Raw genomic sequence first — 13,563 nt, 5'->3', positions numbered from 1 at the left:
GGGGGTGTATCAGTAGAGGGGTTTTTATTATTATTAAAGCACAGACAGAAATATTTGCTACATTTTTTAAAATCAATATTTTTGCAGTAATACACAGTTCAGGAGTAAAGCTCATAAAGACAGCGCTGCATAGAATGTGCACGTCCACCCTTTTCTCACTCCAAATTCATTGTATTCAAAACTTGTATTTATGTCAGGACATTGTGGCTGCCTCAGTATTTTAATGTTTCCTCGTGTCTTTGTAAGAACAGTCATTAAATGGAATGAAGATGTGTGTGTGCGTGTGCGTGTGCGTGTGTAGGAGATAATGTAGATTCATGATTCTATTAATTCGGTCTAATAAAGCGTTGTAGTTAAAACGACTGTTTTGCTGCAATGTAAAAAAATAAGTTGTATATTCTATGTTTACGATGATGTTCTTCCCTCCCCAGCACATGGTACGGTCCAGTTAAAGACACGTTCGTCATCTTTCAGTGTGGTGCTTTTCCGCGAGAGCGCAGCAACGCAAAAGAAGACGCGTAGCACGCGCTTCCTAATAGACGCCTGCTGCAAACTCTCGCTCGCGCTCTACTGACGCCTGCATGCCGACAAAACCTACGGACAGTTTTAATCGCGTGAAGCGAACGTCGGCAAAATTTCGTTAGGATCTGTAGGCTGTAAAAACAGCGAAAAGCAAACAAGGGCTTTGCCTAGTTTTTCGGCGAACTGCATGTCACGGTGTTTGGATTCTCATTTCAGGCGAGGATCCTGAAAACGATGGATGACAACAAGCGTCTCGCGCAGCGCGTCGACGGGACGACTCCGTGCGCGAGTCGGGAACTGCCGAACCTGCGCGCGGAGCATGGCGAGCTGAGCGAGGCGGCAGCACGGGACGCCGGCACGGTGGAGCGGCGTCCACGCCACGGCCGCCACGGTAAGGCTGCACCTGAGCCTCCTTCGCACCTGCGCCGGTAGAGGTCGTTCACGCGGTCGTTCCCTCCATGCGCTGCACGCTTTCGTAGGTCCTTACAAGCTTCTGAATGCCCTCAGAAAATTGGAACGTTTGAAGTCGCGGGTTGCAGAACTTCGTTTTTAAAGAAACTTTTTAATTCCAAGGTTAACAATGATTTTGAGGCGGTTGAGGTTAGGTTTTCCTTACATTATCGCTTAAGTTAATTTTGAGGAGTCATACTCCCAGAGTAACTGCTTGTCAAGAGGATGGAAGGGTAAGATACAAACGCTTCCTTCAGAAATGGATAAACCCTGTCTTGCAAAAAAGGTCATTTGTATGGAAAAGAAAATTAAGAGACACACTGGTTACATTTGCCGCATTTCTAAGGGTCTTTTTTGTAGCGCCCAAAACACACACACACACACACACTTTCTCTGTCAGTGGGGTGACTGATTTTGCCATGGGAACCTTTGGCTGCCTGTGACGGAAAGGACAGTGTATGTGGAAGAGATGGAGGGATGAAGAGCGAGACAGCAGGAGGAAGAGCGAGACAGCAGGAGGAAGAGCGAGACAGCAGGAGGAAGAGCGAGACAGACTGACAGACAGGCAGCCTCAATGAGAAATGGCAACAGATGTCATGCATCTGCATTTTAAAAAACTGAAGTCTAAAAGTGTGTGTGTGTGTGTGTGTGTGGTGGTGGGGGGGGGGGTCTGTATTATTATACAAAGCTGTCACCGAAGGCCCGTTTGCCTGCTACAGCAAGTTAGGTCTTAAAGCTTTTGTCCTTTTGAGAAGATCATGGATGTTCTCTGCTTTTCTTGCTGTATCCTATGTTAAAACAAGGCTGTAGTGTTGTTGATAATACAGGAGGACAAAACAGTAAGTCATGAGAGTAAGCAAAATAAACAACAATAAGTAAACAAATCATGACAGTTCAGTCATCCTTCCATCATGCAGCTGGGTGCCCAGGAGCCACAGACGTTGCTTCACTCGCCGCATGATGCAAATTCTAGCCATCGTTTTGCTTGTGCGCTTGCGTACGTCTCTACATCACCTGTTGGACTTAAATTTGAATCTCCACTTTTTATTTCAAGGTTTGTTCATTCAAGGTGGGGGCTTGTCCTCATGCTAAAGGAAGCATGTGTACTTTACCTTTTCACTCGGAAAAGCAGGAGAATATGCAGCATATCAAGTATGAAACCTGTCAATACTTCATTAATAGTATGTGTGCATGTCTTACTGTTTGCATGCTATTTGCTTTTGGTGATATACGTATTAGCCTGCCACAGGTAGTAATGAAGAATCTAAATGTAATGACTAGTTTCAAAAATCAGCTAGTACTTATGAAATGAAAAATTTATGTTAATATAAGTTCTGCAGAGTGCTTGTACACACTTGAGGAGACATCAGATTACATCTCTAGGGATAGTATAGAGAATTTAGAGGCATATTCCTCTTTCTCTCTCTCTCTGCTTTGATAACGGACATCATTGAGTAAATGATGAGGTCTGTGTTCTCCTGTGTAATGTGGGTAAGTTGTTTTAACTCTTTGTATAGGTGCTAGGTTCTGATGTTTGATCAAATCATTGTGGATATTCTTTCCTTCCTGCCATTTTGTGTGTGTGTGATTGCTTGTTTTTAGGTTTATTATTTAGAAGTCTTTTCAAAAAGTGTCTTGGGTTATAAAAAACCTTTAAATATGTTTAACATTTGTGCACTGATCCATCTTGTGCAATACTTTTTTTTTTTTGTGCTGTGTTGTTCATTTTTGCCATGGTTTACATTATTGAGTTTTTTTGTGGTTCTCATTAACCACATTATCTGGGATTAGTTAGCCACATTATCTGGGATTAGTTAATGAGAATTTATTTCCTGTTGATGTGTGTTTGTCAAGAATGCGTTGAAATATCATGACTGATGGTGATGATAAGAGTGCAGAGATTGTTTGTGGTCAATGTGTTCAGGTCAAAATAACGTATGCTGTCATAGGGTGTGTATTTGAATGCATGTGTGTTAAACACAGATGTGGCGAGGGAGTTAATATCTATTTACAGTTTGGCATCAGAATGGCTAGATGGAGTTACAAGTGAGAGAGGGAGAGCGCGCGCGTGTGTGTGTAGAGGGGCAGCAAAAAGGCAGTATGATGTTACAGCCAAAGCTAGACAGGCCTGATTTGCCTTATGGTTAGAGGACTGTTTTTGCTACACAGGTTAAACTGTTTTTTGGGCAAGATGATTTTACAGCACGGAATCACTTTTAGCCCTGGAATACATTACTCTGACAAACCAGCTCTTTCATTATTAAAACCGAAGTAGTTTGTCTGTTATGACATTATTTCTCTCCAGTGAGTTCAATATATTATCCGGCCTGTTACCTGCATGTGCGATTCCCTGCCTGTAAAAACCTCATATTACCCCATTACTCACTAGCAGACATTACTGGTACCATTCTACAGGCGGCTCTTTTGTATGTCAAAAACTGTAGGATCTCAAATGCAGTGTGGTGTGTTGTCCCCAAAGCAGCTGAGGGACAGACTAAGGGCTGTGCTGGCTGAGGTGACCCTGGTGAACAGTAGAGGCGGGGCCTCCTGCAGCAAAGCCCAGCCCACCTCGGACAGTGTGTCCGCCTCCCCATCTTGCCGAGGCTGGGTGTTAAACACAGCACTGGAACCCCAGTTACATGCGAGTGCTAGAAGGAAATGAGGTGACCTCTCTGTTACTGTGAGGAGGGGCAGGGTTGATGTGAGAGAGAGCGAGAGATGGAACAGTTAATTACCTTTCCACTCTTATTAAAGCACTTTGCCTGAGTTCTTCTGACCCCCAGTAAAGTATTTTATTTCTTTCATCTCTGAGCTATCGGCTGTGAAGGAAAGAGTGCTGCTATCCGGCTAATCAGTTCAAGGAGTGATGCGCCGTTTGTTTGCTTGTATATGCTTTAATTTGACATTTTTCCGGCCCAGTATGTTGTTGCAACTGTGACCGTAACTTTGGATTAGATAAAGAGAAAACGAAATGTGCAAACGATTCAGAGTTTTAGCTGATTATTTTACACAATATCCAGTGTCGCAGAGGTAAGAGGCCAGGGGAATTGCACTCTGTGCTGCAACCACAGAACCTTAAAACCTTAATAATAATAGTAATAAAAATGATTTAGTAATTTAGTTTAGTAATTCCAGCCAATTCCTCCTAAATGAACCTGCAGTTAGCATTAGTTTCAGCCTAATCCTCTCAGCATTATCGAAACCATGGCCACTAAAGCAATGTGATGAGAGAATTACAGAACGGAGGCCTTTGACTATAGACTGTTCTGAATTCTAGTGCCGAAAGCCGCCATATGTGTCGGCTGTTCTGGAGTATAAGCACTGAGGTTTGTCTCAGGTCGAGCTTTTGCGTCCTCACTTTGAAATGTCACTCTGATGCATCACACCCCTTTCTGCTCTCATCCCCATGCAAGAGACACAGCTTGTTATCCAACCATCAAAGCCCCGTTTATACCTTGGTGTGAATGAGGATATGGGTGGGTGTGGGGGAGGGAGTATAACAGTGAGAGGGCGTAAAGTGAGAGTGAGAGAAACTGCTTGGTGGGTGGGTGTGTGTGTGTGTGTGTGTGTGTGTGTGTGAGAGAGAGAGATGGGAAAGCAAGAGACTGCAAGGGGGAGTGAGATGGAGAAGGAGAGAGGGAGGGGGAGAGAGAGAGAGAGGGAGGGGGAGAGAGAGAGAGAGAGATGGGTAGTGCAGGAATGCTGGTATCTGTTTCAGGATTCATTTGAAATTAGCACAGCTTTTTATAGACACCTGTACTTAGTGACAGCAGAACCTGTGCGTGTGTAGTTCCCAAAGCGCGTCGTGTGTGCGCGCATGTCTGTGCGTGCATATCAGGATGGCAGCACTTAATCCAACGCTGTGTGTGTGCTGATCTGTTCAGTGGTGCTACGGAGCTTCTCTCCAGGTCATACAGGATATTATTATCCAGGTAGGCTGCTGCGTGCATGGCAGTGTGTTTGACACAGCACACTGACTGACTGATTTGTTTGTGCATGTACTTTTGATAAGCAATCTTATGAAAAGCTGGTGCTGCTTCCCACACTTCAACTAGGGTTGCATCATACCTAAAATACACAGTGAGATGGATCACAGCTGCTCTACATACAAACGCATACAATGCACGCAGACACAGACAACCACACGCTCAGAAATGTGCTCACATTTTCTCTTTGCTCTTTCTGTTCACCCCTCACTCCTTCTCTGAATTCATTTGAGCACTCTGTTCTGCAGCCTGCAGCAGGTTTCTATAACCCTGTATATGACATATGAGTGGGGTCACTGGAGGTTACTGTGGTAACACTTTACTGAAGGGCACTGCTCAGAAGGCTACATGATACCTACATAGCTCTTCATTACAACACACATAAACATTTATAAATGCCTATTCCAACAAATGTCAACTGTAATAATCTGCTTTTGTCAACTCTGAAGTCAAGTTAACGGAACTGTGTCAAGTGACGCAGGTTTCTGCTGACGTTAGGATTCGTCATTATACCGGGGTGGGGAGTGACGCCGTACGTTATAACATCTGACTTTTGCAGCTCAGTGGTTTTTTTTGCCCGGGTGACGTAATGTCAGGGTGACATGCTGACGATACGACGCAGTTTCATATCAAGTGAGGCTGCTAGTGAAATTGAACAGAAATGACTTCAGAAAGATGCTCTGCAGTGTCTCCAGTGCTGTTGTGGAAATGACATGAAAAATTGCTGTGTGACCGGTATTTTAGTGAAATTTTGAAACTGCAAATGTTTACCATGAAATGACAGACTTCTGTGCATTTCACTTGGCCATTTACATAAACTGTAACAGATGGGCTACAATCAGTAACTGTAAACTTACAAATTCTCAGTAAGTAATTTTGTAAATATGTGGTGCCTGTAAAAAAAAAAAAAAACCTTTCCGCAATTGTATTGTATCGTGTGAAAGTTTAAAAATGTGTAACACTAAACTTTATTAAAGAGAAGATAGGCTGCTGCAGTTCACTTTGACTTTGACAGTTGTCTTAAATAAGTTAAATTAGTTCCATTTGGCTGTTAACCTTCTTTACATTAATTTTCATGAATCCTGGTGCATTGTCATGACACAGTAATGACAGAGTTATTGTAATGGTTGAATGTAATAAGGACACTCGAGGATTAGGATTGGGGAAAGACGGAGGCAAGACGTAATCCAAAACAGGCAGTAGCCAGAGGTGATGCAGAGGCTGAACAAACACGCAGGGTTTTCCAAATCAAAGTCAGTTACAGGTGCGAGTTGAAACCAGAGGAACAGTAAACATACAACGTGTAGACAGGACATCCAGCGTATCATAATCCGGCGTGGTGGAGTAGGCAAGCATAACAGTTATGTATATTTTCATTAGCCCTTAAGTGACTTGACTGAGCTATACATTTTACGGAGTGACAATTAAAAGTAAAATGCATAGCATAAAATTAATGATGTGTGGCAGAAGTGTTTAAAAGTCTTAAAGTGTTTTATTAACATCACAGGGAAAAGAACCTCTACTAGCTTGGCAGTGATGAAGTCTGTAGTGTTTACATAGGATGTCTTGCTGCTGTGTGGAAAATTTGCAGTAATGACACTGCATGATATTGACATCATGTCTTGAGAATGAAAAAAAAAAAAAAAAAAAGATTACCATGTTAGACACTCAATGGCAAGAGTTACCAACTAGTGTATGGTACATACAAAGCCTAAGAACGACTAGCTTGGTGACTAACGTTAACTTGGCTAACTAGCTAACAAAGAGGAGTCACACATGTTTGTGTATTTTTGAAGTCACTTGTCATGCAGGGCTCACGTAGGTATCATGTAGCCTTCTATACAGTGCCCTTCGGTAAAGTGTTACTGTTTTTCGGTCTTTGTATATCTGTGGTAGGGTTGTTGAGCAGTTCCAGTTACAGCTCACAGGAGAAGGGCAGAGATGTTAAAACAGCCTTCACCAATAGCTCCTGGAACCACCCAGAAACCCTTTCAATGATGAAATACCCAACACAATTATGCAATTATGCAGATCGCGTAACATCTTTACTTTGGCTGTAATTGAAGATAAATGGAACACATTGTGTTGGGGTGTGTCTGTGTGTGTGGGGTGTGTGTGTGGTAAGTCTGGTCAGAGACTGTCATTTTAATCATTGCAGCTGCATTGAGTGTGTGTGTGTGTGTGTGTGTGTGTGTGTGTGTGTGTGTGTGGTGATTGGTCATTTCTACTGATCGTGACACACTAGCCTCCCGCCCACCTCTTAATGCTTCTGGAGTCAAAGCTGACAAAGAAATGAGCTGCTGCTTCCGCCCTACAGCTGGTACAGGCTCACCCTGCACTGCAGTAATTACTGTTTTTGAGGATACGGGCCATGATGTATTGATTGTGTGTATCTGACACATTCTCTCTCTCTCTCTCTCGCTCTCCTCTCTCCTCTCTTTCTGTATATGTGTGTCTCAGATTCCCTCAGGCAGAGAGGCCCTGAGGTCAGCAGCTTGGCAGACCTCAGCACCCAAGACACATCCCTGGATAAAGGTAACTACTATATTTTAGACAAATACACACACACACACACACACACACACACACAAGCACGGGCACTCCTGCCTCACACAGCGATTACAGGGATGAACTGAAAGTGGCATAGATTGTTGCCGTAAGGGTCGCTGTTCTTTTAGTGTGCGCGCGTCACCGTTCCCAGAAGCTGCTCCACTGAGCACAGAGTGATGCTTTAACTGAGAGATGAGCGCCTCGTTGAGTTTTGCCGGAGTGTTCAGATTAACTGTGTTGAGAATCTCTGTAGACGTGACAGAACACTGAAAGGAAAAAGGAGGCGAAGTGTGGTGAGACACGAGTGGCTGTAGAGGTGCTTGCTGCAGGTCTGGTGATTTGTCCCACTGCTAACTCAGTGACTCGCAAGAGACATTTTTAGACTCGCGTAGTCTCTCTCTGTCTTTGTGTCCCTCTGTGTGAAAAAATAAAGAACACACAGAACATTAAGTAAAGAAGCAGGGCTGTCTCATATTAAAATGCACATGCACCAATTACTTTTTATTTAGAAACAACTGTGCATCTGTGGCACGGTTAGTGTTAGTCATCTTCTAGTTCCTTCATCGAGGCCAGTTCCTGAGTCCTGGCTGGATAGGCTTGGATGGAGAAGCTCTCAATTTAGCAGTTAGTCGTGTGTGTGTGTGTGTGTGTGTGTGTGTGTGTTTTACAGGTCTAGGGCTTATATTAGGAATATTAAGATTAGATTTATTTGTGTTCGTAGAACAGACAGAGAATTTAAGGAGAAAAAGAAAACAGGCTTGGCTAGCCAGAGGACCACATGCTGAGGAGAAACAGACCTGAGACTTTGGGTTCACCAACTATACTGTTTATCTTCACACCATTTACTTTTAGAGCATTTAGCTGACAAGTTTATCCAAAGCAACTTACGATTATGACTGAATACAACTTGAGCAATTAAGGGTTATGGGCCTTGCTCAGGGGCCCAACAGTGGCAACTTGGCAGTGGTGGGGCTTGAACTGGCAATCTTCTGATTACTAATCAAGTACCTTAACCACTGAGAATTAGAACATCTGGCAGATTCCCACTTATCTAGTGCAGCTTAAAGCCCATGCTGCATGTAGTGCAATGTATGGGTGCACCTGTCTTACCTGCACTTCCGTTAGCACAATACCAAAACATTACACAAATACATACGTGTGTCACCCATCTGAGCTGCCATTGGTCCCCTGAAGTAGATAAACAAATTGATTTCCTCAGGCAACTCTAAAATTCGCTGCAACAGGAGTGACAGACGAGATAGAAAAAGAAAACTCACCCAAGGGAACATTGTTTGCTGTAACTGTGTGTGGGTGTGAAATCTACAGCAACACTGTGCCAACATACTGCCGTGTGTGTGTTACTGCTGTTACGTAGGTCCTGCTTCTGAATCATATCTGGTTAGCAGTGGCCCTGTGGTCTGAATGTGGCTGGTGATAGACAAGGTCCGCTGAGCTGCCTGACAAAGCTGGCTTCTGCTCGGACAGGCTTCGCTTTCTAACTACACAGCTACAAAATCAATCTCCGACATGAGTGTCCAGTAAGGGTAATTAAAACGTAGGAGTTTCTAATAAAGTGACTGGTGAATATGTATATTAGACTTTCTCATGGCTGAGGATCATGACAGCATTTAAAATAATCTTTTATCTTATGTTGTACCACTAATTCTTGATTTTGTTGTATCTTGTGTATGTATTTTCATGGTTTATTTTAATAACAAAAAAACAACAACAAACAAGCAACAATTAAATCCACAAAAACAGCATAAATTTGCTAAAGGTTTTAAGAGAGATTTTGTTTATATGTGCGTATATAGATATTGATGAGTACTGGGGTGGAAGACAGGTGTTGCAGTGAGTGTGAAATGGTGGAGACAGAGAGAGAATGCTTACACCTGCTTGAAATCCTGCACCATGGACACAGCTCCTCCCCCTCTCTCACCTGTGTAAGTGTGTGTGTGTGTGTGTGTGTGTGTGTGTGTGCGCGCACTAGGGGCGGTACTAGGCATTATGAGATTTCCAGAGTGTCCCTCCCAGAGAGAGTGAACAGGGGGAGGGGTCAGGTAATGCTAGCTGACTGTCTCTCTCTCTCTCACTATGGAGACCATAGTCAAACCAAAGCGTTAAGAGTTTTCATTCCTGTTCCGTGTTGGACGTTGTGGAGCTGAATGGCATTTTGGTTATAGCTGTACATGGAGTGTGTGGAGCCAGGAACAGGGGAGGGCAAACAGGATGAACTCAGACACAGAGGAGGGCAAAACCAGTGAGTAGCTGCTGTTGAGTGTTCTTCCTGAGAGAACAGAAATGTTCAGTGGTAAAGGTTAGGTATGAGAGGGGCTTCAAGACCTGCGTGACTGGTTTTCCTCTGTGTGGGGTGTGTGTGTGTGTGTGTTTTGTCATTAAGTGTGTGGCAAAGGGTGGAGGAGGTTCTTGAATCCTCTGAGACATGACGACCGTTAGGATCTTTGGACCTGTTTACTTTCAAACTGGGGTTCCAGGAACAAAGAAATCAGAGTGCGATTACATTCAAAAGCAGCCCTGTTTACATTCAAACTAAGAGAGCAAGGATAAAGAGCAGAGATACACAGTCGACCTGCACACGCAGGCAGTCATAATAAACCAGACTGACTTTGGTGGGCACTCTCATTTGAAATGTATCTCAGGAACTAAAGCTTTTGAAAATGAAGGAGGATTTGTATACATCTTCAGTGCGAGCTCAACTTGTTCATTGCTTGCAAACAGGTCTGTTTTCTTTCAGAGTTCTCCCCTCCGGGCCTCTCATTGGCCTTGGCCCTTTGTATCGTCAATTCTTTTGACCTTTCAACCTCCTCTGCTAGTTCTGCTCCTTTTCTTTTTTTACTTTTGAAATGCTGAAATCAGTTGGAACTGCTGAAAAAACGTAAAGTCGGACAGCTCTGGCAAAAAGGAAAAAGCATTGGGCAGAAATAATATTGGTCTTCTGAAATCAAGGTGTCCTGCGAAAATCAAACTACACTGACGAACCCTGTAAGGTGTCTGAAAAGGCCATCAGACTTTGTGGTGGCGTCACTCAGCGAATTATTTTTATTAGTCCTCTTTATGGAATCTGTGTTCATCCTCTTCAGATAACATCCAACTTCATCAATAAATGATGTTCGCGAAAGCTCATGGAATTTATGTACTCCGCCATTAATGATGCCGCAACTGGCCAACTGGTGTTCTGCTGCGCCCACTCTGCTTTGAGTACGCCATTATCTCCTGGATGCGCGACTGCATTAGCTATTAAGAGGTGCGTTATGCATAATGGCATTTGAATGTTTAATCGCTGTACACCTTTTGCAGAAGTGACTGGAAAACCTCGTTTTCTTCCTTGTCTTGTTCTTGCACCCTTGTCGTTGGCGTGGTCGTGCTGTCTCCTGCTCTGTTCACTATGAGTACACCCTTTCACATAGCCACCAAAATTCCATTCGGGGATCAATAAAGTGCCCGTCTGTCTGCATCTCTGCCTGTGTCCATCTATCTGCCTATCCATGTCTCTATATCTGTCTGTCTGTTCCTCAGTCAGTCTCTGCGTCTGGCTATTTCCCTGCGTATCTACATTTTGTTTTTCAGTCCTCTGGGATTTTATTTATTTTTTTCTCCCTGTTAGTGCTGCGCAAAGACTGAGTTGCCGAGTAACTCCACCATTAACCAATAAGGCACTGCTTCTGCAGGCGCTGTATTAGCTCAGACCAGCTCGCTGTGCGTGTCCCGGGGAACAGGCCATGCTCAGCTCCTCCCTGCTGATGGGTCACCATGGCCACCGGTCTGACTGCCTGCTATGTCGCGCGAAGGGAAGGCATGCAATTAGCGCTTTTCCTCCAGCCTGCCAAGCTGCCCTGTTCAGGCTCTCCGGCCCACGGCACTGCAAGGGGTCATGCGAAGCCTGGCCGTGCACTTTGGAGGAAGGAGAAAGATGCCCTTCCCTCCTGATCATGGCTTCACCTTCAGCAAGCACAAGGTGGATGAAAGCAGGCCATCTGCCTTTAGTAGAGGAAGCAGGATGAGCAATGTATCCCCTCAGCTACCACAGTTTTCTAGTGAGGATTGGAGTGACGTGCAGATTGACTCATAATTCAAAACTGATTGAGTCTTAATTCATATGTCTCGTGGTTGGCTTGGCAGTGAATGTGTGAAAGTCTCACCTTACAGGTGCTTTATTTGCTGGATGGAGTAACCAAATTATGTAATAAACTCAGCATCTGGAATTCATGCTGTGATTCATGCTGAGATTCAGGCTGTTCATACCTGCAGTACGCGATGACACGCAACAGAAGTGAAACCCCAGTGGGTGTCTGGGTGACCGAGCCGAGTGCCGCGTTTGGTGTGAGCTGTTATGCTGTAAACAGGGCCAGAGCTGTCTTATAGTCAAATACTGACAGTCATAATCCTCAGATTGCACTCAGCACATGATGGCTTTACAGCTCAGTAAAGTGTGTGTGTGTGTGTGTGTGTGTGTGTGTGTGTTTGTGTGTGTGTGTGTGTGTGTGTGTGTGGGGTGGTTGTGTTGTTTTTTGTGTGTGTGTGTGTTGTGTTCAGAGAATAGTTTAATGTTCTAGATTAAAGCTTCTGTGATGTCATGAGCAAAGAGCACCTCTTTAAAGCTCTAACATATAAACGAACGCGCGCGCACACACACACACACGATGTAAAGTGCACAAGGTAAGATTCTGTCTTCTTTTGAGCAGCATGGAAGGCTGTCAGAACTCCAACGCTGATCTGATTTATTTTGTGTCTTCATTTTTGCATTCGTCAGTGACATCCTGCCAAGGCTTCATAATAACATTTCCAACATCACACACCTTCCTAAAGGATTTGAACCATCATGAATTGATGTTGTATATAGCCAGCTGCTGCGGTAAGGCACATTCTTCCTCATTTACAATGGAGTCTCACAGGCTCAGGATTCAAGGTGAAGCTGTTATTTCCAACCCATTCATATGTCATAGCGTATTTTATGCTTTTAAGGTGTGCTTTGATCCTCATGTTTGAGCCCTGTTTGGTCCTTGGCCTCTCATTGTTTCTACCTGCCTACACTGATGGATTTGTTTGCTTTGCACACATTCGTGGATAAAGGACCGTCTTGCCTGGAGTGAGGTTGCAGTTCCTCTGTACTGAAACGTTTGTTTAAATGCATACTGACTGCTTAGGGCAGTCAGGCAAGGACTTAATATATGCGCATATTTCGGCTGCCAGCAGATTGAAGCAATTTGCATTAAGTAGCTAACTTCGCTAATCATTAATCCTAATCGCTGTCTCTTTCATCTCTAAATGTTGTTGAAATAGTCGTTTCTAAACCATAAACACACACACACTTAGGCTCCTGACCTAAAACCGATATACACACTACATACTGCTACTGTTCCTGTTCCAGCACATATGCAGTTATAAATAAGGCTATCATAATCCTACCATAAGGCCACATCTACAGTGGACCCCATCGTACCTTGCTTTCCTTCAGTTCCTGGTACTAATTGTGGGTGCAGAAACGTAAAGCTAACTGGGACTGTTGGGATTGTTTTCTTATAGAGTTCTTTGTTTTTTCTCTCTGCCTCTCTCTACCCCCCCATCCCCCACCCTGCGGCAGCACTGCTGCGTGAGGAGGTGCTGGCTCTCCAGGAGGAGGTGTTTGAGCTGAAGCGGATGAAGGAGATGCTGAACAAGGAGCTGGAGGAGAGTGGAGGAAGCTGCTCCGCCGAGCTCCTGTCTGCCGCCGAGCTCAGAATGCAACTCTCCCAGAGGGAGCAGGAGCTGCACCGTGCCAACGAGGCCCTGCAGGGTGAGGTCCCCCCCTCCGGCTGCCCCGAACCAGCCCGCCCCCATCACCCCAAACTACCACCGATCTGGTGTCATGACCTTCGACCTCCCATTCCCAAGGTTGAATCCTTCACCCCTGTCTCTTACGCCTAGCTCCAACAGCACAGGGTTCGTCTTCGTTAGCCCTGAGCATAAGCTTCATGCTAATTCTGACCTTTACCCTTATTAAGCTGGATAAGGAGTGCAAACCATGTGTCTGAGATGTCATTAGCTCGGACCTTCT

At 44.4% G+C, this 13,563-nt stretch overlaps 1 protein-coding gene across 3 annotated transcripts in view; it reads left to right on the top strand.

Moving 5' to 3' along the window:
- The first annotated feature begins 495 nt into the window (after window positions 1–495).
- LOC113572090 (kazrin-A-like) overlaps window positions 496–13,563 on the top strand; it is a 24,242-nt gene continuing 11,174 nt past the window's right edge. For all 3 annotated transcript variants that reach the window (XM_035522011.1, XM_035522012.1, XM_035522009.1), the window contains exons 1-3: window positions 496–913; window positions 7,419–7,493; window positions 13,111–13,302. In XM_035522011.1, the coding sequence (XP_035377904.1) occupies window positions 757–913; window positions 7,419–7,493; window positions 13,111–13,302 (424 nt within the window). In that variant the 5' untranslated portion in view covers window positions 496–756. The remainder of the gene's footprint in view (window positions 914–7,418; window positions 7,494–13,110; window positions 13,303–13,563) is intronic.

This window comes from Electrophorus electricus, chromosome 23, assembly GCF_013358815.1.
Source record: "Electrophorus electricus isolate fEleEle1 chromosome 23, fEleEle1.pri, whole genome shotgun sequence".
NCBI classification, from domain to species: domain Eukaryota; kingdom Metazoa; phylum Chordata; class Actinopteri; order Gymnotiformes; family Gymnotidae; genus Electrophorus; species Electrophorus electricus.
The sequence above is the reverse complement of the archived record's forward strand: the minus strand, read 5'-3'. Positions and strand labels throughout refer to the sequence as shown.